Source organism: Drosophila arizonae, chromosome 2 (assembly GCF_054131065.1).
Source record: "Drosophila arizonae isolate 15081-1271.41 chromosome 2, UAZ_ARI_1.0, whole genome shotgun sequence".
Taxonomy (NCBI): Eukaryota; Metazoa; Arthropoda; class Insecta; order Diptera; family Drosophilidae; genus Drosophila; species Drosophila arizonae.
This window is the reverse complement of record NC_142922.1, coordinates 5,970,077-5,996,415: the sequence shown is the minus strand read 5'-3', so window position 1 is coordinate 5,996,415 and position 26,339 is coordinate 5,970,077. Positions and strand designations below refer to the sequence as shown.

Here is a 26,339-nt window from a genome sequence, read left to right as displayed (position 1 = left end):
AATTTTCACACATATATATACAATTTTTTTAAATAGCTAGCACTGCGTTTAGTAGATTTAAAAAACTATTCAGGCGCGATAGCTGTGTAGCATTGCCAACAGCAAGGCCGGAGTCGATGCATATAGTTGGCAGCACCGATAGAAACAGTTGGCAGCGCCAACAGCAACAGCAAACAGCTGTTATATGATCTAAAGTTAGCAAGAAGAAGAACACCGCAACAATCAGTCGAAAACGCCTCAAAAACAATCAAATATGTTGTCCCAATATATGGAGGAATTCGAACAGGTGTGTAAAGATTAATGGAATATGCATAATACATACTACATAGATCGAAGTTTTTTAATCTAGGAGCCTTTTGAAGTGGGCGAATTCATTGAAAGACTGACCTGGCGCACCAACAATGAGTTGCAAAATAGCGAAGACTTCAATCCGGTGGCATTGCATGACACATTCATACAGACTATTAAGGATCTGAAAATACTACAGGAGAAGCAGCAAAGTAAGTGCGAGCGCTTGGAGGAGTCCCTGCGACAAGAGGAGGAGTCACATGCAAAGAAAATCTCGAAGCTGCAAGAGCGACACCAAACGGCCATCGATTGGTTCGGTCAGCTGGATGAAAAGATTAACTCTGTGGCTGGCAAGATAATGCATCTGGGGGAGCAGCTGGAAAATGTGAATACACCTCGCAGTCGATCCGTCGAGGCACAAAAGTTGCTCAGCTACATGTCTGAATTTCTAATGGCCGGGCCCGTAATAGTGAATGATATATTTAGCGATCCGGTGCGCCTGAATGAAGCAGCCGATGTGATACAGAAGCTATATGCAATTTCACAGGATCTACCACCTGGTAGTTTTGCTGAGTCGAAGCGTAAAATCGAGAAGAAATACGATGAAGTGGAGCGTAGACTTATCGAAGAGTTTGCCACGGCACAAAAAAGCGAGGACATTGAGCGTATGAAGTCCCTGGCTCAAATTCTCTCCCAGTTCAAGGGCTACACTCAATGTGTCGACGCCTACATCGAGCAAAGCCAAATGCAGCCGTACAGCGGCAAGGATATATTCATCGGCATTGTGCCCATGTGCAAGCATCACTATGAGATCATCAAGAAGGTTTTCGCCAATCCGCAGCAAGTCATGTCCAAGTTCATACTGAACATTTATCAATTAAAACTTCATCAATATGCGATGACCAAGCTGGATGACAAAAAGGACGAAGAAAAGTACCTGCGTACGCTCTATGAGCTCTATTCTCGGTTAGCTAATAGAGTGCTAATAATCGTATTCACTAATCCAAGTAATAATTTCATATTTGCAGCACTCTGAAATTGTCCAGTGATTTACAAGTCTACATGTCTACCATCGATGACGATCTGCTGCAAAAGCTCACACAACAAATCTTCATGAAGAATCTTGCCGGCTATGCCGAAATTGAGCTGAGATGCCTGACAGCCAAGTGCTCAACGGAGCTGGAGAAATTTTATGCCAGCAAAAAGCACCAGAAGACGCAAACCACGAAAGGTTTTCGTCGCAACATGGAGGTGCTGATTGCCACGCGAGCCAACATAAATATAGCTGCCATTGAGGATTATGGCGGCGAGACGTTCCTCTCAGAGGAGCTGGCCATTAATATGCTGCAAGAGGCTAAGGCATCGCTTAAACGCTGCAGGCTGTTGTCCAGCGAGGCTGAGCTGCCTGGGAATGCCATCAAGTTAAATGACATCTTGCTACGCTTCCTCATGCATGAGCATGTTGACTATGCGCTGGAGCTGGGCTTGCAGGCAGTGCCGTTGGCAGAGGGAAAAGTATTTCCACAATTGTACTTCTTTGATGTGGTCCAAAAGACCAATATCATTGTGCATTTGCTGGACAAACTGTGCAATTCGTCGGTTATACCCTGCGTTAGGTAACTACGTAAGTTCATAAAATATACCTAATACTAAATATTGTTTGCCTTTGCAGTAACACACCGAAATACTCAGATTATGTATTCAAAAAACGGATATTGATGGAACAGATTGAAACTAAGCTGGACCAGGGTCTGGATCGATCCATAAGTGCAGTTATTGGCTGGGTTAAGGTCTATCTGCAGTACGAGCAGAAAAAGACAGACTACAAACCCGAAACAGATGTCGACACCATCTCGTCGGCCGTAAGAATATGACCATGAAATTATATCAAACACAATTATTTCATATCAGTTATCATCCATATCAGGCTTGCCTCCAAGTGGTGCAGAATCTGCAGCCGGTTATTGTACAAATAAAGAAGTGTGTCGATGGCGAGAATCTGCAAAATGTGCTGACAGAATTCGGAACGCGCCTGCATCGCGTCATCTACGACCATTTGCAAACGATGCAATTCAATACGGCTGGCGCCATGTGCGCCATTTGCGATGTGAACGAGTATAGGAAATGTATACGTGAGCTGGACAGTCCATTGGTGACGCAGCTTTTTGATATACTTCACGCTCTGTGCAATTTGCTATTGGTAAAACCCCAAAACCTTCAAGAGGTGTGCACTGGCGATACTCTGGTATGTGTACTGATATCTCTATATCGCTTTATGTCTAATTTTACACTTTTTGTACATTTTTGGGAACAGAATTATCTAGACAAGTCGGTGGTGCGTCAATTCATCCAACTTCGTACCGACTTTCGTATCATCAAGAACACCAATTATCTAAAGGGCATCATCGAGTAGCACTATTGCCAGAGGCCAATCCATTGCTGACTCACATTCCCTAATGTATCCCTTACAATTTATTTTGTTTGTATTACTTTACATAAACATAAACATACGATCAAAACAAACAATATACCAATATTATATTATATGTGCTTAGCTTACATCTTTAACGTTTCATTTTTCAATTAAAGTCAAGTGCATCATATTTTTATCTGTTCAACAGCTATCATATTTCATTTATTAAAGATTTCCTCATGTCCTAAATACTGTGAGAACGTCCCAATAGTCAATCTATGTATATTTATCAGTGAATAGTTGCTGTACTTGTCTCACTCCATCGCCGGTGATTCGACAATAGCTCCCGTTCACAGCCAATAAATCAAAGTTTATTGTTTAAGTATACACAAATTATTTATTTCTGTGTGCGTTTAATGTCGCTCGCCTAATTGCAGATAAAAAAGCTACCGATTGGCGCCAGTCGATGGCTAACATTGCTTCGACAGTCAGTTAAATCAGTCACCTGCTAGCAGTGTAGCTAAACGTATCACACTTGGAGTATACATACGAGGCGTTGCCTGTCGCGTGTCTGATTAAACTACCGCAGCATTATCGTGAGCCTTTGTTATTGTCTTAATCAATTTGCGGAGCCAGTCAAACAGTGTGCCATATATTCTAATCAAAACGATCTTGTACCACAATCGATTAAGCCATGCGCGGCTTTTTTGTTTACTACCTGAAAATACTTTGGGCTTTTTTGGTTATTAACGAATCGATCGCTAGTGTCATAAAAGTCAATCCAGAAAATGTATATAAGAAGATACTATCGTTGCGCTCGTTGCCCTTCGAGGATTGCGGTGAGTACTTCGATAATCTTTAGTGACATGGACTAGGCCGGTTCCAGGAACTCTATAAATGATAGAGTGTCTCTATAAGCTGATGATGTTCGTGCTGAAATCTAAGCTGTATTTATTTTATAGAATTTATGCCTTTTACCCTTGCCTTAACTTGAATGATTTCAATTTCAATAATATAAATTTCTATTATTTAAACTGGGATTTATTAAATATATATATATATAAATGTACATAAAACAATGTGTACATATGTATGTGTATATAACTAGACTAAACCTTTTTTAAAGTATCATATGTATCATATATATTATGCCATATAATGCTTATATTTACCTCTCTATCTAGCATATATGTATAATTCAGATTACTCATTTAATTCTGATTTACGTATACAAAAACATTTCGAAATTGATAAATGTAGTAAATAATCAGCTAATGAGATCTTTGATAATAAAACTGCTTCGTTTGCCAATTTTCCGGTCACTAAATTAAGACCCTATCAACACATACATACTTATATTTATTTACACTGATATATTTACCAAAAAAATACTATGACATTAATCAGTGTCAAATTTTTTATTAACAAAGTTTCCCATTCACAATAGAAAAAAAAGTAATCTGAACCGGTTTAGCGTTTTTTTCCTATTATTTAATTATTAATCGAAATTCTTAATAAACTAATCAATTTGTTGTGGTAGACTAAGTAACAGCAAATTAAATCCGTTGCAATGAATATTGCCTCATGCTTTTATTTAGCCCACGTATAATGACCAAACATAATATAAGAAACTTAATTAGCTTCTATGCTAAATTCTATATTACACTGGTTTGTCCCACATCCGCCTTAGTTCCTATTGTCGTTTAAGAGAGTAGTCAATAGGTCAGTCTCTGGTATCAAGCTGAGCAGCAGAATCTACTCTACAGATACACATATATATATAAACTATATGGGACGTATCAAATCAAAAAATGCATTATCTTAATCCACTTTTTTACCATGTACTAAATGTAGTTGAACTATGAACAAGTATTACATATTATGCACTGGAATGAATTCAAATGCAAAGTTTTTACCTGGTCATTCAATAGATTACGAGTAAAGCCATGGCATTAAGTTTCCAGATAACTAGTATTAAAATACATTGTTTACAACAGCAATATACATATATAAAAAATATGCATAAAAATTTACATTTCTTTCCGAAGTAAAATAAGTAAAATAATAATAGACAAAAGCGTTGTTTAAAATTATATTTGTATGCTGTAACAAATAAGGTCGATGAACCCATTAACAATGCCCTGCATTTATGATAGCAGCCGAAAGGGAGGCACAATTATGTATTCATCAACGATTATTTCGAATGAGCCATGTCCTAACGTCATGGTAATATATACATATAATATTAATTAACACAATCGACAATATGTCAAAAATAAAGCTTTACATCAGAGTGATTTTCATAAAATTCGTTGAAAATTTCCTTTGCAAAACGCTGAAAGAATCTTCCATATTCAGTCAACTGTCATGCATAGATAGCTATGTATATATTATATTCTATTTACCTATTTATTTATTTAATCTGATGGTATTTCAGGCTCTCTGTATAATGTGAACTACCTGAACATTGAAAGCTGCTCAAAGGTGCCCTGTTCTATGACTCGCAATTCCACGGTTAAGGTTACGGTGCTCTTCGATGATAATGGTAAATATATGCTGATAACGGGGGATCATGCATTTAAGGTCTCCAATGCGCTCTCACTAAGCTCGAAGTAGTCGGAAACAGAGCCGGCTAGGCGAGGGCGACAACAATACGTATGTATTTTATATGTACATACGGAAGAGTCGGGGGAGTGCACAATCGACAATGAATGGGGGGAATTGAATCGTGTGAATTGTCGAAGAAGAAGAAGACTATCGTAGCCGGCGATAATGTGCCATAAAAATAATTGATCAAACGGGTGTGTAAATCAAAATAATACCCAGTAATTTTGCATTATACGACATCATTTATGGTATATACGTAGTACTACTTGTTCATATGTATGTATGTGAATGTGTGAGTGTGTGTTACCAAAGATAAGTAATACCCTACTTATAGAGTATAAATGTACATATAGAAGCACTTGACTGCCATGTAGCTAGGAAAGTTCTTAATGCAATCGGCGCTAGCGATATTATTGATCTCGATTGTATAAATAGAATAGAATAGAAATGAACCTTACCTGTGTTTTGATTATTCAGCACAATCATGTTTCTTTTTGTTTTGCAAATTTCTTCTATTGCGATCTATAATTTAAAATTTGAAGTGCCAAGTAAATTTGTATTTGCGTAAAAAAAATGGGAATACTGTTAGTATTAGCAATCTTTCTGTAAAAATTTAAGATCAATTGAAGTGAACTAATTAAGAAACTGTTATAAATTGATATCACTAATCAGAGCTACAGATCGAACATTTATAGTATAGAATTTGAATTTCATTAAATTGGAATCTAATCGCGCTCAAATTGCAGGTAATGGCGTTTCGTTCTTGAAGCACGAGGTGCGTTGGGTTTTCACCTACTTGAAGACCGAGGCGGCCATATCTCCAGATCCTTGCGATGGCGATCACAACTGCATATTGAATGTAAATGAGAGCAAAAGCTATTGGGCCAATATCTTCGTTAATCCCACATTACCCGTGGTATGTGTGATAATAATTAATTTGATTGGATTATAATCCAAGAATCTTAATTGACTTTATTCCGTCTTGTAATTTGCTTACAGATGCGGGGCAGTATGCTATGGGAGGCTAAAGATGAAAACAATAAAAATCTCATTTGTTTTGAGGTCCCCGTTGTGATTACAGTATAACAACATACGCTCACACACACACATAGGCATAGATATAGCGTATATCTGTGTGTTTGTGCAATGCAGATGTACATACATATTTATGATACTTGTGTAAAATATAATAAAATAATTGGTGCATGCAAAAACAATAGCAATCATTAGTGGGGCACCAAGAAGAACTACACACAGACACACAGCTTCACTCACACGCACACATGCGTCCTTTAATGATACTTTGCATGAATGAGTACTGCAGGAAGAAGTAGGAGCTGAGCAGAAACATAAATATTGCGATCTTTTGTTTTTGGCACCGAACAGCGCTGCGCTGCCAGCGGCTAAACGAAGAAGCGACGACACAATTGGAGCATGAGCGAACGCCGTGAGAGCCGACGGCAACGAACGAGCGGCGACGAGCGTGAACGAGCCGCTACTCAGTAACCGAGCGCACACGAAGCACGTTCGGCCGTTCAGCATCCAGATGCATTGCAATTGGCTGTTAGCTCAGTGTGTCAGTCAGTCTTTGTGGGTGCAGCGCGACGGTCGTGTGAGCACAAAAATTCTAATTAAGGAGTTGACATAGTCGAAGTTGCAGTTGTAGTCGCAGCAACATTAAACGGAAAACCGAAAAGATTAAATCGAAGCTTCATTAACTAATAACGCACAAGAGACGATCGATCGCTCATAGGCAAAAAGCCCTGCGCATTGTGTGTTTTCGGGGTGTTGCCAGATTGTTGGCGTTCTGGGTGGTGGTGTTGGAGCAAGTGCGCCAGTTGAGCTCGTGGTTTCTGGTGGTTGCCAGAATCATTTCACTTATTGTGCCTCAAGTGTAAGTACAAAAACAAAAGCAATACACACTGCTCTGATGTGCTCTGCGCCGCTCTGCTCCGCTCTGGTATGCTCCGCTCTGCTCGTTTGCTTGCCATTTGCGCAATTTGGTCGGCGTAAAATGAGATTGCCTTCGTGCTAATTGCGGCAATCGGTGGGGGTAAGTGTGTAAGTGGGCCGGACCGGGGCGGCGGGTAGCTGGGGTAGCTAAAGATGGGGATGCCATGGTGACATGCAACGCCACACAGGCAATGGCCATGGCAGGCAACACTTACTTGTGAGCGCTTCATGTCCATCAGCTCTGTACTGCCTGCCGTCTATGGCAAAGTCTACGCCGTCATACTCTTTGCAACGGAAGTAATGCGGCACCCATTGTCATATCCCATTGTATCCAATGCCTCGAACCTGAACTTTGTGAACAACTGCAAAATTAGCGACTAGAATTCGAAACCTCTTGTTCCACCCGTTCGCTCGCTCGCCTGTGCACATGCTCAGCTGAGTGTTAAAGACCCATAAATGGCAAATGAATCCCTCTGAGTGTCCAATGACAAATTGGCGCATGTTGAAAAATAAAACAAAAATCGACAGCTTAAACTGATCTCTTTATTATTATTCATAAATTTAACGCTCTCAAGTGTCGCAATTTATCGCAAATTTTAAGCTCAACCCTGAAAGTTGTAAATCTATATCTAATACTCATAATTAATTACTCTATGGGAATTAATTTATTGAATATATAATTGCTTTACATTTGCAGTTAAGTTTGTTTTTAGCTGATAGATCATTTAAATATAAAACAAATAGTAAATCACGAAATTAATTTGTGTCAAAGATTCAATTTTTTAGCTTGATTGCAAAAAATGTGGATATAGTTGTTTTAACCATAAAGGCCTTTGACTGCATTCCAAGTTTAAGTGTTTCACAAATTGCAAATTGTAATAAACATTTTATGTATGTACTTTTTTCCCAGACTACATCCAAACATTTTCTTTCTTCTTTATAAAAAAAAAAATCATGCTATGATATATTTTTTAAATTCACCATTATTATTTTTTTTTTCACACATTTTCGATAAGACAATATTTGTTATTTTCATGTATTTAATATAAACCCAATTAATCACAAATTTTGCATTGTAGAGTATCAGCTCGTCATGATGGGCCATAAATCTGAGTCCAGCCTCCCCGCTTGGCAGCTTACTTTGCTTTCCTTGCGTTTACTTAAACGTAAACACTTTTTATGTGCGGCTGCCGCTGCACTTGAGCAGCAGCACAATGCGATGTTGTTGCTGTTGTTGTTGCTGCTGTTGTTGGTCAAAGTGTTAAACGATTTGCATCATATTACATACTGCTGTTGATGCTTCGCTGGCTGGCCATTGTCGCCAGTGGCAGTGCTCTCAGTCGCTGTTGCAGTTGCAGCCTTTGGCGCAGCTATTGTGCTAAACTCTGGAGAACGCAGACGCTGAGCCCGGGGGCACATAACAAAAGCTACAACAGAGGCAACTACCACCAACGATTTATCATAGCAGCAGCAGCAGCAGCAACAACAACAGCAACGTCAACGAAATCGATCCGGATCTTTTAGATCGCTGCTATACATATATATGTATATATGTACATATATTAATACATGTGTGTGAGTGTATGTGTCTGTGTGTGTGTGTGTGTGTGCAGCATAAAAAGATAATTTTGAGTTTTTGAATCGTTAAAAGCAATTAATTGCCACTACGCAGCAGCAGACCAGACATCCAGTCAGCCAGTCAGCCAAGCAGCCAACCAGGCAGCCATCCTGGCTGGGAACATCGACTAGCCTCATCAGTGCAGTCCATTCCATATGACAGAGCTGCTTTTGCCGGCTTTACTGCCCAATTTTGTTGCAAAATTTTGCGTTCCGCGGAACTTGGTGCATTTCATCTTGTTGTCATCAGCAATGTGGTTGTTGTTGCTGCTGTTGTTGTTGCTTTTTTGTTTTTGGTGCCGCCGCGCCGATCGTCGCACATTCATTTGTCGCTTAATGTCCCTCAATAGTGGCTGTGTTCTCGCCCCGCGCGCCGCCCGCTCTACCTCTCTGCGGTGCTCTTCCTTCTCCCATAGTTTGTTGATGCTGCTCCCAGAGTGTCTGTATCTGTATCGTCTTGGCATGTGCGGCATCTGCTGGCTGGCTGGTTGGCTGACTGGGCTTCTGTGATGAGATCTCCGCCCGGCTATATGGTGGCTACAGTGTGTGCACTGTGTGTGTGTGTGTGTGTGTGCGTGTGAGTCTGCTTGCGAATCTGGTGACATCCACTTGCATGCGCACATTCATCGTAGCCACAGTTTTCATGGTTTTATTTTGCTTTGCTGCACATTCACACGCAACAACGCACACACACATTCGGACACACACACACACACACGCACGCACTCGAAGATGGGGCACCATAAAACATTAGTTTCCCATTTGCGTGCTAAATACCCTATGTGGATCACAGGCTGCATGCCAATTGAAAAAGGTTGTCTAAGCTGCCAATTCCGAGCAATTGGCAGATCGCTTAGGAATGTCGTTTAGACGGACCAATGATCTCTCAAGTACCAGGAATGACAGCTTTTAGCTGTAATTTAAGTAATATCTTAAGACATCACTGGCAAGTGAGTTCCTTATATGAACTCGATGTCTCTGATTATGATGTTACGAGTATATTAGCCGAAATAGAAGAAACCCTTAAAATACTTCAAATGGGATCCATTCTATATTTAATGTGGATTAAATAAATAGAGCAAATAAATACCGTTTCTTGTTCATATATATTTATATACATATATATATTGAGACGTGCTTAAATTTTGTTTACATTTCCCAACTTTACATTCAAAGTAGAGATAACGTAATTTCTAATTATGTATTTAATATATCGAAAGTATCATTTTTTATTCACTAAACCTCTTCTATGATCTTGTATTATTCGGCTAAGATAAAAATGCATATGATTTATATTAAGAATTGATTTAATTTCTCTAGGGTATCATTGCAGTCAGTAGTGGGGAATTTTGAAAAAAAAGCAAAAAAAAATCTCGCAGTTTGTCTGTCTGTCCGTTGCGTTCATGGCACGCACCGTGATGCGCGCTTTGAAGTCCTGTCAAGAGCTTGAGATACATTTATGTATTTTTGCATTTTCATTGCTTCCACCTTGGATGGAGTTGGGACGATGGCTAGCGGGGCGCAAATGCAAAGAATGATTAGTTAGTTGGTCAGGCAAAATGGAATAAACCGGTTCGTCCGATCCTTCAGCATAATCAACATACATAAATGCTGTTAATTATGAATGCACGGAATGCGTTAAGTTTAACCAAGAAATATGAACAGAGCGAAAGAGAGAGAGATAGAGCGAGAGAGAGAGAGATAGAGAGAGAGATCGACAGAAAAAGAGATAGTGTATATGTGGCAAACATTTATCGCAGATTGGCATCAAGTGCTCGAGCCACCCTAAAGATCAAGATGCTGATCATGTTGACGCTGGCGCTGGCACTGCTGGGCAGCCGTGCCTCGAATGCAACCATATCCATGTATCAACGGCAACATCGCGACAGCACCGACATCAAGGAGAAGATCATGGAGCTGCAGTGCCTGGCCCGCTGCGAGAATAGCACTAAAACGCAGCGATGTCTTGATCAGTGTAAATTGGAGCTGTGGCGTGCACCCAGAGCTGGCAGCTGCCCCAGCAGCTCGCTGCTCGCGCGGCATGCGCGACTGCTATGCTTGGATAATTGTGCCTACGACAACGACTGCATCGAGGTGCACAAGTGCTGTGCATCCGCTTGCGGCCCCATCTGCACAGAGCCAGTGGGCGTGCGCAACTCCAGCCAGCTGCCGCCCATACCGAAGATCTTGCGCTACAAGCTGCCACGCAGCCACAAGGTGGAGCTGACCATTGAGTCGTCGCTGCTGCCCTATTACTTCCATGTGGAGGTCCGATCGCACATCGGACGCGTCTTTACGCCACGCAAGATGGGCATGTGGCAGTCGCAGCAGGTCGAAAAGATACTGGAGACAACGGACGGTCGCAGCAAATTGTAGGTACTCACTCCATGGTCATATCGAAGCCACATAAACGCAATGCCCTTCTCCATAGCATGGAAATCTTCTTCAATATACGACCGGGTCGCTGGTATCAGGTGCGTGTGGCAGCGGTGAATGCATTCGGATTCCGCGGCTACTCCCAGCCCTCACATGCCTTCACCCTGCCCAGCAGTAAGTTCGAGTTTCTATTCGTTATGTAATTGGCCTAAGTTATGCACATTTCAGACCCCAAGCCGCCCAAGGCGCCCGCCGCTATGAAGATCACTTCCCAGCAGTACGACGGACGACGCTATATGAGTGTCAAGCTCGTTTGGTGTCCGTCCAGATCGAATCTGCCCGTGGAGAAGTATAAAATTATCTGGTCCCTATATGTAAGCAGCAAGGAGGGCTCACTCATAACACACGAAGCCTATGTCAAGGACGTAAGTCGATTAGAGTTTCCAATTCATCTATCTGATTTATACACTCGCAATCGAATTGACTTGCAGACGCATCAGTTCGAGATTAAGAAACTGCAGCCCAACTCCTCCTACTACATACAAGTGCAGGCGATGTCCATAAGCGGATCGCAGCGTCTGAAATCGGAGAAAAAGTCACTGCTGCACAATACAACGTTGCCGATGCATGAACTGGAGTATGCCGCACCACTTGACTGCAGCACACACCACAGCAGGCACAAGTACCATCCCAGCGCCAGCCCCAGCCACAGCCACAGCCTCAGTCATAGTCCCACAGTGGAGACCAGCTCTATGCCAGCGATAAACAATAATGAGGGCCGCACCTCCTATGAAGTACGTTTCCGTTTGAACCGGAAATTTGGCATGATTGTGCAAATTTTGGGATTTCAGCCATACAAGGAGAAGTAAGTGTCAGAGACCCCCTTTGGCTCCAGCTCTCATTCGCGCCGCATTGTACACATGTTATTCATGTTATTTTGATTGTTTATAAACAATTCGCTAAAATATGTATATATATTTGATTTCAGGGTATACGAGCTGTGCCCCCAAGAAACGAACTGCGAACAGCGAGAGTTCAGCGCGATCCGCGTCAAAGTAAGTACAATGCAGGGCATGGTGGTGTAGGAGGTGGAGTCTTTGCCACGAGCTAGGTTCGTGCCGGTCCAATCATTGCGAAACAAACACACACAAATCACTTGTCATTTTTGGTCAATTGGATTTCGGTTGCCGTTGAGGTTTTAGTTGCATTGCCGTTTGACACGTGAGACACGTTTTCGAACAGGGCGCCATGTACGTGGCTCGATCGCTGCAGCAAACCCATTAGCATGTGTCAGTGACGTACTTTCCTAGGGAATAGGCATTAGAAAGCGCTACACCAAGAAATTAGCGAATCGAAAATGTTACGAAATATGTAGATTTTACGAACAGCATGTTTCTAGAAAGAAAACTTGATATTTGCAAATAAAAAATTCTGAATTAGAAAGAAAATTTGATATTTAGAAATATATATGTAAATATATATGTACATGTGTATATAAATATTATTCGATTTACCACACATAAATGAGCTATGGTAATGCCATAGAGGTCCCATCCATGCCTTTTACATATAACTAAAAATCCCCAAATATTTGCTTCATTGCAGAAGGATTCACAGGAGTTTAGCAAATTGAAATTCAATACAACGTACGTGCTGAAAGCGTTGCGGCCAAGTCCAAATTCCGTACTGGAGGACAATGGACATCCATTTACATTTACAACGCCCAAGTGCGAAAGCTTTCGAAATCGCTTTCCCAAAATGCAAATCAAATGCGGCGACTAAGTGATGCGGAGTCAAAACAACCTAGACAGCTAGACGATCGTAGATCTGGTTGGGTTTGTGACATCTTACAGAACAATGAGATTAAACTAGCTTGTAAATAATTGTATGTACCGACTTAACTTTTTTACTTATTGTTAACGCTAAGTGTGCAAAATAACATTGAATGTTTCACGTGGAGGAATCATATTTATTTAAAAAGATCTTTGAATTCTTGTAAGTCTCGCTGATGTTGGTCCATCGCTTGCATGCTGGGCCCGAGATGCAAAGCGCCGGGCAATTTATTAGCTTCCAGCTTGATGCCCAGCTCAATGAGTGCCGCTATAAGCCTTGTGGTGTACAACACAGGGCCACCCACCAGATGTAAGAACTCATAGTGCTTCTCCCGACGCGTGCTGAAGAGAATCCGCTTGGACACATAGTCTCCATAGTTGCTGATCCGTCCGACGCAAACGTAGCGCTTGAGAGATGGTGCATAAACCTCTATGCTGGCTCTCAAACTCTCGGAAGGCGTTAGGCTGCCTGCTGGAACGTACACAATGCGAAAGGGCACATCGAGTGCTTTGTAAAAATTGATCGCCATGTTGAGCACCTGTTCCAGTTCTGCATCAGCTTCATCAGCTGTTTGGGTTGCCACAAAACTCTGCACCGCGTTCGTTTGTGTGGCTGTGTATAGGCTTGGTGTGGGTCCATTGACCAGACCTTCCTCGCGGTTATAGCTGCGCCCGCAGGCGACATACCGCAGCGGCAGTACTGAGGGATACACGCTCAGCTTGGTCACGGTGCCGAGAAAACTTTCGAATGCGCCACCGCCTGTTAGATAGGCCGTATTTAGTTTGTTCAACAAATGTTCCTCACGCACAAGATGGTATTGGCTCAGGGGTGTTGCATTGGCCTCCAGCAGTACACAGCGCACAAAGTCGGGATTGCAGGTCTGTATGAAATCGCCGTGCGTTACAAAGTAGCGTACCATCGCCTGCATAGCGTCTACATCGAAATGAGCCGCTTGCTCCATCATGTAGTAGCGATTATTGTCCAAGAAATGTATAAGATCCTTGCGGTCCAAGTGCATAGCCACCGGTGTAGTGGTTGGGGGTGGTTTATGCCTATAAATGAGCTTTTCCTCATCTGTTTGTGGACAATGAGCATGCAAGACATTGGGCAGATGCAGGTAGTCATGGATAAAATCATCTTCGATCGGATATAGTGTTTGCTTTAACGATTTCACTTCGTTGCGCAACTCTTTGCCACGCGCTCGTAGCTTGTCCAGCAACTCCGATGTTCCGCCCGATTTCGTAAGCAATTTTAGCTCCTTGGTAATTTTTTCACGTTCATCCTCCAGCCGTTGCAGTTGCTCATGATGCGACTGGTATGTCGCATATTTGGCGAGCACAGATTCCAGATTGATGTTCAAGCCACGGCTATCAATGCTCTGCTGTAAAGTCACTTTGTCGCGAAATGTGCCGGTAAAATCCAGAAATGGTTGCAAGGTTACATAGTTTTCGTTTGCCTTATCACCAGTTATGTAGAGAGCTGAGATGTGTCGCTTCAGAACGAAGCATTGTCCTACTATGTTACGTAGTTTTAACATATGAAAGTTATGTTTTGTTATTAAAAAGAAGAATTAAACCTTTATCAGCTGTGGTTTTACTTTGACAGTTCGGCGCAGCTGTTTCTCTATGTAAATAAGTTGATATTCTGTTAAGTGTATGCTGGCTGTTAAACGGCAAACTGAAATATGTTATATGTTTTCTTACAGTTTAGGAGTAACTGTTATACATTAGCAATGGTCGCGCCACCTAGCAGTCATTTTTGAAGGTATATTTAAATTTGCGGAAAACAAATATGTAATATGTTAACGTTTTTACGTGCGTCTTAATGCATACCAAGAAAACTGAAATACATGAAAAATAAGGAATAATATATAAGTGTCTTTAGAATATAAAACACAACATTTAATAAACACGTTTTGTAAGTAATAACAGTGGGTAAAATATAAATGTTAACAAATATTTAAATGAATCACACATTAGTAAATGACATAAGGTACTTCATGAGCAAATTCTTTGCTGGATTTAAGGCACATTAATGCAGCCCATGTCTGTGGCTAATACTTTGCAGTTAGTGTTGCATTAACAGATATCAGTCATTACTTTCCAGATTTGCGGCAAATGAAGCTGGAGGTTTAAAATTCATGACTTCTTTGTAAATAAGCTCCTTCCATTTTTCTAATGAAAAGTCTTTTTCTTCAAAGCTTTGATCGTACAAAGGCGCAGTTTGTTCATCACCTGGGTCTGCATACTTCTGTAAGTATGGATGAGCGAGCGCCTGCTCGGCTGTTATGCGTTTATCCGCATCCAGTTCCAACATCTTCTCGAGCAAATCAATAGCCAAAGGATTGGCATTCTTAAAAACAACCTTAAAGTCCTTTCGTTTCGTTGGCGGCAGTGAATTAATATAGTTTCGGGCGTTGTCAGATGAGATCTTCCGCATAAAATCGTCAGGCGGTGTGCCCAACATTTCCATGATCAAATTGAGCTGATGTATGTGGTCTGTGCCTGGGAAAAGTGTGCGTCGCGTGATGAGCTCAGCCATGATACATCCCACTGACCAAATGTCGACAGTTTGACTGTAATGCATCCAGTTGAGCATAATTTCAGGAGCGCGATACCAGCGAGTGGCCACATAACCCGTCATTTCGAACTCAGTTGGTCTCGCCAGCCCAAAATCAAGAATACGAAGCTCGCAGTCCTCGTTTACAGCAATATTGCACGGCTTCAGATCCCGATGAATAACGCCAGCGCTGTGTATATACTTCAGGCCACGTAGTATTTGATATACCAGGAACTGCACATGATCATCGGATAGGTTCTGCATTTTTATAATGTTGTTCAGGTCCGCACCCATCAGGTGAGTTACCAGGTAAACGTTCTGAAATTCTTCTAAAGTTGCTTCAGGTGGATGCGGATGAAAAATGTCCAATAGGCCGATAACATTTTCATGATCCATATGCTTCAATAGCATTAGTTCCCGATATGTCCGCTTGGCGTGCACCGTTGATTGGAAGGGACGAGATAACTTCTTAATGGCGACATCTGTGTTGGTACCACGAATTCTAGCCTTGCATACTTGTCCATATGCACCAGAGCCCACTGGATGCAGCTGCTGATATATTTCTGGAACTTCCCATTCTGTACGATTTATATCCAACTTGTAAAACTTTTGCGTTTTGCGGGCACTCATTTTAACAATGTCTATAGTGAAATATAAAACTGATTAGGCTTATCTCGACTTTTTAGTCAGCAGTAGAGAAAAATCACCTCGAACAGCGGGGTTCCAAACACTGAATGCATATTGTGAGCAATTCATGGGCGGCGATACACTCATCCCCACAAATTCAAAGTCTGGGCCGAATCTGTAATGCGCTACATCTGTCTGTTATCTGATGTGCATATATGTAAATCAACTTAATAGAAGTTTATTTACCATGTTATCAAAGTTATACCAATAAGGATGGATGTTTTCAAAACTGTATGTACTTCATATAAAGGTCAGAAGCCGGTAGCTAAAAACAAAATAGCGGCCAGCATAGTCGTTGTTGTCTCGTTCGTTTTTAATTATACAAAACAATAGAAATTAAGTCAATCGATACATCGATAAGTTTGTTCTAGCGTTGCCAAGGCACATAAAATGAAAACAGCTGATCTCAGTGTAAGCATGCCTAAAAATTACATGAAACGGCTCTCAGCTCGCTCTTTCGCTCAACTATAATATTTCTTTTATGGGTTTATCCATGGTTCAAATACACTCTATGTATGTCTATAAATAATTAAATTAAAAACAGGAACCACGATACGAAAAGTGCCTAGGCGTATTACCCTACACTTATCAAAAGCTAATCTCGGCGTAAAAGCTGAATTATTAGGATTGTGCTTTTTGCCTCAAGAACAGTTGGTTATAGAAGCCGCACTGGGACGGAGCGTGCCAATTCTCTCTTCAAGTTATAACTAGAAAAATCTTTTAAGTAAGAAATACAATTTATTTTTATATGTTTATATTTCATACACCAATGATGGAAAGTATCATTAGAGAAAGCAAAACAGCTAAAAATCGGATGCCAATCAAAACACTTTTCAGGGGGCAAACATTGACCTTTGGAGCTGCTTTTAATCTGAAATTCATGCACAGTGCTTTCCGAAGATAGCAAAGTTTACAAATCTATAAACTTAAGCAAATTTTTTTTAGTAACTTTCAATCTTCGATAAGATTAAGCAAGTTCAAAGTGTATTATCATAAGGAAAAAAATACAAAATTTAAGAAAATTTATTCAAGGGGTTGCTGTAATAAGTAAACCACCCTTGCCTAAATAAATAATAATTGCATGTTTTTCTTTTTTTTTTTTTTTTTGCAGTTCATAATGACTTCAACATTGTTGCCCGGCAATATCGTTTATGGAGGCCCAATACCCGTCCGGGAGGCCCAGGAGTATCGCTCCTTGGGGCAGCTAATAATGGATAGATATAAAAGTTTTGGCAATCAAACGGTTATGATTGATGCTGTCAGCGGCACTGAATATACCGGAAAGTTTTTGTATGATTCGATTGTAAGATTGGCACAAATCCTCCAGAAACTCGGCATAAAGCACAACGATGTCGTTGGGTTGTCCAGTGAGAATAGCGTGAATTTTGCTATAGCCATGTTTGCTGGGTTTGCTGTGGGTGCGACTGTTGCGCCATTAAATGTCACCTACTCAGAACGTGAGGTTGACCATGCCATAAATTTGTCGCATCCAAAGATCATATTCGCCTCAAAGATCACCGTTGACCGCATCGCAAAGGTGGCCAAACAGAATAAATTTGTTAAAGCAATTATTGCACTGAGCGGCTCTTCCACAAATCATCCAAAGGTATATTCCTTCACGGATTTGATGAACAGTGACAAGTATAAGACGAAACCAGAATTCACTTCACCTGCGGCAAACAAAACCGAGGATGTGGCATTAATTGTATGCTCCTCGGGCACCACTGGTCTGCCCAAAGGCGTTCAGTTGACACAGTTTAATCTATTGGCCACGATCGACTCTCAAATGTAAGTATATTGATTTTAAAACCTATCTTTATTAAACAAAAATAATAATAATAATAAAATTGATCTTATCGGCTTTGTTTACAGTCAGCCAACTATGATACCATTCAACGAGATCACTCTACTCACTGTCATTCCGTGGTTCCATGCTTTTGGCTGCCTGACGCTAATCACAACGGCTACGATGGGCACTCGACTAGTATATTTGCCCAAATTCGAAGAAAATCTGTTCCTCTCCGCCATTGAGGTAGCTATTCGACTGTCAATATTGAGAAAAAACAGTCTATAATCCAGCTTTAATCCTTGCAGAAATACCGTGTCATGATGGCGTTTATGGTGCCACCACTGATGGTCTTCTTAGCCAAGCATCCGATTGTAGATAAGTACGATCTGTCCTCGCTAATGGTTTTACTTTGTGGCGCTGCCCCGCTCAGCCGTGAAACCGAAGATCAGATCAAGGAGCGAATTGGTGTGCCATTCATTCGTCAGGGGTACGGACTGAGCGAGTCGACGCTGAGTGTCCTGGTACAGACCGATGACTATTGCAAGCCTGGTAGCGTTGGCGTACTCAAGGCTGGCATCTATGCCAAGGTCGTTGATCCGGACACTGGTAAAATAATGGGACCGAACGAACGTGGCGAGCTTTGTTTCAAGGGTGATGGCATTATGAAGGGCTACATTGGTGACAGCAAGTCCACACAGAGCGCCATTCGGGACGGCTGGTTACACACTGGTGATATTGGCTATTTTGACGATTCACTCGAGTTCTTTATTGTGGATCGCATTAAGGAGCTTATCAAATATAAGGGCTTCCAGGTGCCGCCGGCAGAAATAGAAGCGCTGCTACTAACCAATGAGAAAATCAAGGATGCTGCTGTCATTGGCAAACCGGATGAAGAGGCTGGCGAACTCCCAATGGCATTTGTGGTCAAACAGGCGAATACCCAACTCACCGAGGAAGATGTGATCAATTTTGTGAACGAACGTGCCTCGCCTGCAAAACGTCTGCGGGGCGGCGTAGTTTTTGTGGACGAGATACCCAAAAATCCCAGTGGCAAAATATTGCGTCGCATCCTACGCGATATGCTTAAGAAACAAAAATCCAAATTGTAAGCCTCACGATGCATAGAATCACTCTCAGCAAACTAATCGTATGTGAGGCTAGGAAAATAATTTTATACAGTGAAAGGGTTCTCTATATGTACGATTTGCTATTATAATTCCAAACTTTAACTGTATCGCTCTAAAAATACACAGTTCTTGGATTGTGGTTTTAAATATATATATGTATGTATATATTTATATTTATACTTGTCTGTATTTGGCTTTTTTAAAGTTTTGTATTCGATTTAAATCTAAATAAAAACTATTTCCATACATACACACATATTCGGAATCGTGTTACTACCTACTAATTAGTCGGTAATATACACACATTTATCGGTTTGCTGTAATGTGATCATGCAATTTATGAAATTCAACTATATAGCCACACGTTAATTACATTTGAAGTCTGTCTGAGCTATCAATAACAAGTTACTTATATAAACAACTACATACATATATACTATATCATTATATATGTAAGTACGATCAACTCTTATAACAAACATTCGTATAATTTTTTTTTTTTTTTTTTTTTTCAATTGGTTTCATATTGTTTCGGATTCCCTCTCTCCAATGGCTCGATTTGTGTAAATGTATTATCCATTATATATGTATATGTATGTATATATATTTTTTAAATATTTAACTACATGTTCTGACTTGTAAATAGTTTTCCTAATTAACAATCTGGGAAAGTTTTCGGTTTTTTTCTTTTTTTTTGTTTTTTAATATTATTATTCTCCCATCTCTTTCACTAGTTTTTGAGGCGCAGATTTATATTGTGTTTGGTATATAGAGCTATATATGCTTCTCTGAGTTCTCTAGCATTAGTTCACTAATTATTGTGTATGAAACCTTAAATGTAAGAGAAATGCCTTGGTTTCTATAACGGAAATATTGTAAGTATCGTATTTTGTGTAAAATGTCTAACGCTTCTCTGTGCCACGTTCCTAACGTAGTTGTTTGTTGCAATGTTAATCGACTTGGTGCTTGACTTACAATTAAACCTAGTTTGAGAAATTAGTTAAATAAATTCAGTTGTTCATTTCGTTAGTTAGTACTTAAATATATCAAAGAAATGGTGCTGTTTAAAATTAGCTAAAACTGCTTCTCTTGTTCTTTTTTTTTTCCCCTCATTTTGGCACAATTTTGACATCGAATTCATGAGACTGATTGTCAGTTGTGAGCAAAATTATATTATATTTGAGTCAGTGTGTGTGTGTGTGGGTATGTATGTATGCAGTGTGTGGATTTGAGTGTATGTAAATATTGCTAAAATTGATTTTTGGTCCCTGGGACCAAGTCAAGAGACTTCAAAAAGTATTGTTTGGAAAAAAATATTTGTTTAAAACTTGAGTTCCTAACTGACCGGAACCTCTGATCATGCCAAAGTCTTCATCATCATACAATGATTTCCATACGATTTGCCTTGCGCGTGACTTTTGGCGGCCCTTGTGCCAAATCGGATAAGCCGCCGTATTTGAATGAGAAGATAACCGTTTGTTGACCGAAATTCGCTTCAAATCTAAAACCAAATAAAATAAATGAAATTAATGGTATAGAAAATACGTTAAGTGCTTACTCTGTGCTTATGTGTATCTCTGGGGGCTTGCCCGTCGCATTTTGTATGACCAGAAACATTTTGGTAACTATTTCAATAACATGGCCTGTTTGGAACACAAAATCGCCTTTCTTCCGGCCAAACTCAGACTGTACAATAAAGTAATTTAATTAGGCAAATTAAAAACAAATCTCATTTAAATCTACCGCTTTCACGTGAAACACAGCAATATCATCCAGATAAGGGCTTAGAGACATACGATAAATCTCCGAGGCAGGGACTCTGTACTTGATTTGCAGAGTTCGCTGGTCGAGCAAGAGCAGCGATGACGTGGACAGCACCAGCAATATCGGTACAAACTGAAAACGGATATGGAGTTATTTATATCTGTATAAATAAATAATCAAGAAAGCCTCTAATCTACTGAGGCGTTTCAGATATCGTACTTACTCATATTCATTGAGTTAGAATTCAGGAACATACCTTGCCACTGGAGCGCGCTATCTTGTTTATGATATCGGCAAACACCACATACTGATCATTGGTTTCAGCACATATCTTTTTCCATTGTTGATTGTGCCGCAGTCGCACATAGTCGCCCACAAAAGGATGACCCACACTGAAAGCCATATATATATTTTCATGAGTAAAGAAGTTCAACATTTAGGGAGCACCATTAAACAGACCTACGCGCATAGGAAGCCTTGCGATCCTTAAAAATAATGCTGGCTGTAACCTTTTCTCTCATGCGATTGCGTGCCGTCTGATCGAACGAATTGCGATATATATAGCATTTCCAGCGATGATAGATGGCTCGCAGCAGACGGGAAGCATCTGACAGGAAGCCAGGAGCCGTTGGCCACTCTGACGAGAGTGGACTCAATGTGTTGGGTGGCAGGCGCAGCGGAATGGTGAGCAAATATTGTCGAATCTTCCACTGGTGATAGTTTCGCGCAATCACATCGACGGCCCACTTTACTTGGCGCTTGTACTTCAAAGTACGATACTCCTCACGGGCCTGCCATAATCAATTAAAGTGGCTATTAGTATTCATTTACCATAAGTATTTTACTAGGTTATAGGGTATGAGAGTGGGAATAAGAACATGCAATGCTTACAACGCGATATAAACTCCACAAATGCCTACGGCCCGTGAAGGGAATGCCAAAACGGCACTCCTATGTAAATATAAAAATAACAACAAACTTTATATAAATATGTACACAAATAATAGTTAGGCATGCAAATGAAGCAGTGCAGCCAGTACTTACACGCCACGTGCGCCAGGCACTCGAGATGACCACTTGGCTGTGTCGCATGCGCCTATAATTCTTTCTGGCATGATACATACGAAACATCTTCTGTATGAGCACGGCCAGCTCGGAGATCCGGAGTCGACGAAACTGTTCCAGCTCGTAGACAGTGCGCGGACTGCGCACGAACACATTTTTGGTGCCGAGCGTAAACTCGGCCGAGGGCAACGGCAAATTTCTTATGATCAGAGCAATGCCCTCTACTTGGCTGCCACCGTGATAGTGCGGCCAAGTCAAACTATTGAGCAGCTTATAGCGTTGAAAGAATTTGACATGCGGCAAATGGAAACAGTGTCCAGTGCGGCACAAATGCACGAGCGGCATAAGCGACATGTAGCGCACTTGATGCTGCACTAAGGCCAAATCAAAGTGATGGGACTGCTTGCACTCGTTGGGCTTAATGCAGAACACATAATGGGCACGACGATGCTTCACGATGGCCAACAACGTTTGGAGCTGCGTGCGTATATTGGTGCTAAGCGTGGTTGGCTTTTTGCTAGTCTGTCGACGGGGATTGCCCTCCGGGAATAGACTTTGCACTAACGGTAGTTGGCTCTGGTAAAAGCCAGCGCTTATATACTTTGGCAGCATATCTGAATTTTTCTCCAAAAAACGATGAATGGAATAGTTAACAACGTTAGCAAAGTGGCGAATTCTGTAAATAGACCAGATAAATATATTTCAATTAAGCTCTATTATTTCATAAACAGACTCACTGAAAGCACATGGAATTGCTGCCACTTGTCATAAAATTGGGATGCCCTGCGCAACATTGCTGTATACGCAGCAGCAGCGCCTCGTTGTTATTTAGATGTGATTCGTTGATTAAACTAAGGATGCCATAGCTGGGCTTATCAATTAGCTCACATATGGACTCGTTGTCAAAATAATCGATGCGTGACCATTCCAAACCCTCACGTATATACAGTTCCTGTTCGAAGCGTAGCACATTAAAAACAAAGTTCTATTCAAAAATGGAAAAAAATAAGTTAATCAGATTATCTCAATGCTGTGACTATATATCTTGCCTGATGTATTTTCTCGGCACTGTAGTTAATAGCAAATTGCTCAAAAGAGTTATGATCCAAAACTTCGAAACCATAAAAATCTAACAAAGCGAGATTCTTTTCTCGCTGCGTAGACTTCAACGTTTCATTAATTTTATTCACCAGCCAAGTAAATAGACGACTGTAGAGCGTACGACAAAGTGTATTGCGATTGCTGGCTGCCTGTCTGGCGTCCATTTCACAACCCACATCCTCCTGTGTACTGCTCGTGCTGTTCGCTCTCGTCAGACAATTGATTAATATTTGAGCTTCCAAATTGAGCAGCTGCGCCGTCTCTTGAACCTCTGCAAATCCCAACAGTATTATGAAACATCACATATTTGTTTATATCATCGTGATGATGAAACGTACCGTAGACATTTGAAACCTGACAGCCTTCGGTGCCATCTATATTCGTTACTGGCACAAAAATAAAGTTGCCCAACTTTAAGACAACCGCAATAACTCGAAAAATTGAGTTAATCTCATCACAGCTCAAGCCGAGAACATCCAGAGAGCGCTGTAAGATACAAATTCCTTGTTATCAGCATTCTCTTATAGATATTAGACTTTTCACTAACCTTAGTGTAATGAAAATTGGCACGATCCTCTTCCATGGCACTCGTATTTCGGAGCAACTCATATTTCTCCACATTACGAAAGAGCTTTAGAGATTCTGTAGGATAAATAATTGTTAATTAAATCACAAATCAAGACGTTTCCCTACAAATAAACGTACTCAGCAGTTGAAGATCAGCACCTAATAGCAATTGATAGAAAATGTGAAAATTGCGCTCGCCAACGATAGTATCCGTGATGCGTGTCTGTGTAAAGAAAGTAAATTAAATATTAATAAAGTCTATCGAAAAAATAATTATTTATATGTCAAGCAATTCAAACCTTTTCCAGCATATCTTTTTTGAGTTAGACATAGAATCAATAATATAACAAATATATACAAATATGGTTAAGGGAACAAGTCTAATTATTATTACTTACAGTGAGTTATGTGAACGCCCATAGGATCACCCTTGAAGTCGATTTCAATATCAAAAAGTTTACCCTAAAAGCATGAAATAATAGATATCAGCATCAACATCGACATTAAATGGAATAACAGCAACTCACATATCTACTTGAGTTGTTATTCTTCAGTGTGCAGGCATTGCCCATGGCCTCAAGGAAGACATCCGCGCAGGTGACGCACTCACGCAGCCGCTGATTAGGTGACTTGTGGCGTCGATGCAGCGAGGAGCTAGCAGAGGGCGTGGGCGAGACAGTGTTACTCCCGAGAACTTTACTTAGCTTGTGAGCATCGTACAGCGATATACGTTGCGTGGAGCCCATGGACATCTGTCGCTCCGATTGGCTTTCGGTTGAATGCTGTCGTACCAGATTCGAGCAGCTACCGCGCTGTGGTTGCTGCAGTTGGTGGGCGGTGGAAAGACGATTATTGCTGCCCCGCAGCAATATAAGAGCGGCTTCACGTTCATCTTTCTCCAAGCTCTGAGCGCGGGTGCATTTGCTGTGGCCACACTGACGACAGCCGCCATGCAAATACTTAGGTGATGTGCTGGATGAGCCCGTTTTCGAGGGCGTTGTGGCCGTTGGCCCATAAGTGGCAGTGCAGGTGCTTACTTGAGTTTGTTGGTGCTTAAAGCATGATTTCGTTGGATGCAAATGAGCATGTGCAGCGGCTGATTCCAGCAGCGTGCTTATATTTTCTGAGCTCTTGTGATGCGAAAAATCAAAATCAACGATTTTTTCACGCATATTACGTCTGGCTTGACGTTCGATACTCTCCGCACGCGTCCGTGAACGCTGTGACGGACCTGGCCCCGGTGAAGGTGACTGGCGTCGGGAGTTGCACGCGCTGCCTTGACTTGGAGCTGAAGCTGCACTGTTTTTACAAATGATAAAATTGGCGGTACCAGAACAACTGCTGGAAGCACGCCTATGAGCATGCATAACCATTCCGCTCGTTGAGCTAGTCGAGGACTGTTTACGAAGTGCATTAGGAGTTCCAGAGCACACCCCTCGGTCCTGTATGTGTGTTAGAAAATTGACAATCATTTTAAAAGTCTCCGTTTTGCCAGCGCCTCCTTCACCAGTGAGCAACACGCACTGGTCCTCGCTCTGATCCTTAAGAGACTGATAAGCCAAATTGGTGAGCCCATATCTGTCAAATTTTATCCTTATTATAAAGGAGAACGTAATAAGCCATAAAGCACTCACATGTGTGGTGGCAACTGAAAAATGCCTTTATTGCCATAGTTGCGAATATTTTCCAAAGAATGCTCAGATATGTGATGATATGGATTTAAAGCCACAACAGAAGTTCCAATGTAGGTCTGGAAAGCAAGCAACAATTTAGCATAATTTAGACCTTCGAAATCGATTAGATTACTTACATATATATGATCGCGCTTGTAACGCTGATGTATGTTGCTTATGAAGCTGTCCTCGGACAGGTTTTCTAGCAGAACTGAGTCCCAGGTACCAATCTCCTGTTCCATTTTGCCCTGTCCAAGCCCTAACAACGTGTACGGCAGTAACAACAACAACGGCAACAACAACAAATGCAAATGCAAAACAAAACATTTGAATTTATCAACTGCAACTGCAAAGGTAAAGACAAGAGAGAAACATTACAAATGTGGCATATTTGCATAAATTATCATAAGCGCTGTGTATGCATTTGGTCAAATTCGTGTTTTGATTTTCTGATTGAATTATTGATTTTAATTTTCAGCCTCAGCAAAGGCAGCAACAGTGTGTAATACATTCACATAGGCTTTTTGAATTGATTATCTTCTGTTATTATCAATGTAAGTATTTCTTATGTTGCATGGCTAAATTTCACCACATTAAAAAGCTTTTATTTCGAATAGTCTATCACTTCATTAACTTTGTTTACCTTTTCACACAATATTTGGGCATTTTGTAGCGAAATGCAATGCACAACGGTACTTACGTACCTACGTAATGGCAAATTCAGACACGTAATGCAAAACACCACGTAACGGTAAAGAAATGTGAGAGCTGTGAGCGCAATTAGAGTTAACATAACATATGATATACGCTTAACATTGGCACTAAACGTTACAGTTGCAATCACAACTAGCTCGCAACAATAGGCGACAAATATTCTATTAAATTAAAAAACAAAATAAATTAAATTTCAAATACAAATA

The 26,339-nt window shown here is 40.9% G+C and overlaps 7 protein-coding genes across 10 annotated transcripts; 4 read left to right on the top strand and 3 right to left on the bottom strand.

The window, feature by feature from the left end:
• The first annotated feature begins 139 nt into the window (after window positions 1-139).
• On the top strand, window positions 140-2,891 carry Sec10 (Exocyst complex component Sec10). Its single transcript, XM_018005143.2, has 6 exons — window positions 140-286; window positions 350-1,254; window positions 1,317-1,904; window positions 1,961-2,150; window positions 2,216-2,533; window positions 2,603-2,891. The coding sequence occupies exons 1-6, from the start codon at window positions 254-256 to the stop codon at window positions 2,699-2,701; spliced, it is 2,133 nt and encodes a 710-aa protein (XP_017860632.1). The 5' UTR covers window positions 140-253; the 3' UTR covers window positions 2,702-2,891.
• Window positions 2,892-3,160: 269 nt separating this feature from the next.
• Window positions 3,161-6,525, top strand: Npc2f (Niemann-Pick type C-2f). Its single transcript, XM_018005354.2, has 4 exons — window positions 3,161-3,540; window positions 5,139-5,246; window positions 6,055-6,224; window positions 6,308-6,525. The coding sequence occupies exons 1-4, from the start codon at window positions 3,396-3,398 to the stop codon at window positions 6,392-6,394; spliced, it is 510 nt and encodes a 169-aa protein (XP_017860843.1). The 5' UTR covers window positions 3,161-3,395; the 3' UTR covers window positions 6,395-6,525.
• Window positions 6,526-6,874: 349 nt separating this feature from the next.
• Kal1 (anosmin-1 Kallmann syndrome 1) lies at window positions 6,875-13,234 on the top strand. The gene is made up of 7 exons (XM_018005218.2): window positions 6,875-7,202; window positions 10,639-11,250; window positions 11,310-11,428; window positions 11,483-11,679; window positions 11,746-12,119; window positions 12,243-12,309; window positions 12,860-13,234. Exons 2-7 carry the CDS (start codon window positions 10,676-10,678, stop codon window positions 13,034-13,036), a joined length of 1,509 nt encoding a protein of 502 aa, XP_017860707.1. The 5' UTR covers window positions 6,875-7,202; window positions 10,639-10,675; the 3' UTR covers window positions 13,037-13,234.
• On the bottom strand, window positions 13,203-14,624 carry Slimp (Seryl-tRNA synthetase-like insect mitochondrial protein). Its single transcript, XM_018005229.2, has one exon. The coding sequence runs from the start codon at window positions 14,622-14,624 to the stop codon at window positions 13,224-13,226; it is 1,401 nt and encodes a 466-aa protein (XP_017860718.1). The 3' UTR covers window positions 13,203-13,223.
• Window positions 14,625-14,966: 342 nt separating this feature from the next.
• LOC108612359 (p38a MAP kinase) lies at window positions 14,967-16,656 on the bottom strand. Of its 2 annotated transcripts, none has more exons than XM_089462943.1 (3): window positions 16,520-16,656; window positions 16,354-16,458; window positions 14,967-16,287 (listed from the first exon to the last, which is right to left on the bottom strand). In XM_089462943.1, the coding sequence occupies exons 2-3, from the start codon at window positions 16,418-16,420 to the stop codon at window positions 15,176-15,178; spliced, it is 1,179 nt and encodes a 392-aa protein (XP_089319069.1). In that variant the 5' UTR covers window positions 16,421-16,458; window positions 16,520-16,656; the 3' UTR covers window positions 14,967-15,175. The 2 variants fall into 2 exon arrangements, with proteins under 2 accessions (XP_089319069.1, XP_017860729.2); XM_018005240.2 differs by having other exon boundaries at window positions 16,354-16,448.
• Window positions 16,657-16,731: 75 nt separating this feature from the next.
• Window positions 16,732-19,507, top strand: LOC108612314 (luciferin 4-monooxygenase). Of its 2 annotated transcripts, none has more exons than XM_089462942.1 (4): window positions 16,732-16,846; window positions 17,445-18,121; window positions 18,206-18,365; window positions 18,428-19,507. In XM_089462942.1, the coding sequence occupies exons 2-4, from the start codon at window positions 17,451-17,453 to the stop codon at window positions 19,229-19,231; spliced, it is 1,635 nt and encodes a 544-aa protein (XP_089319068.1). In that variant the 5' UTR covers window positions 16,732-16,846; window positions 17,445-17,450; the 3' UTR covers window positions 19,232-19,507. The 2 variants fall into 2 exon arrangements, with proteins under 2 accessions (XP_089319068.1, XP_017860685.1); XM_018005196.2 differs by lacking the exon at window positions 16,732-16,846 and adding an exon at window positions 16,856-17,057.
• Myo95E (Myosin 95E) lies at window positions 19,384-26,209 on the bottom strand. 2 transcript variants are annotated; one of them, XM_018005087.2, is made up of 18 exons: window positions 26,063-26,209; window positions 25,557-25,765; window positions 25,381-25,496; window positions 24,274-25,324; window positions 24,145-24,208; window positions 24,046-24,059; window positions 23,885-23,969; window positions 23,727-23,821; window positions 23,518-23,665; window positions 23,128-23,450; window positions 22,816-23,063; window positions 22,058-22,754; window positions 21,905-21,964; window positions 21,473-21,804; window positions 21,270-21,405; window positions 20,993-21,145; window positions 20,808-20,935; window positions 19,384-20,750 (listed from the first exon to the last, which is right to left on the bottom strand). In XM_018005087.2, the coding sequence occupies exons 2-18, from the start codon at window positions 25,659-25,661 to the stop codon at window positions 20,627-20,629; spliced, it is 3,879 nt and encodes a 1,292-aa protein (XP_017860576.1). In that variant the 5' UTR covers window positions 25,662-25,765; window positions 26,063-26,209; the 3' UTR covers window positions 19,384-20,626. The 2 variants fall into 2 exon arrangements, with proteins under 2 accessions (XP_017860576.1, XP_089319057.1); XM_089462931.1 differs by lacking the exons at window positions 21,905-21,964; window positions 26,063-26,209 and having other exon boundaries at window positions 25,557-25,783.
• Window positions 26,210-26,339: the final 130 nt, after the last annotated feature.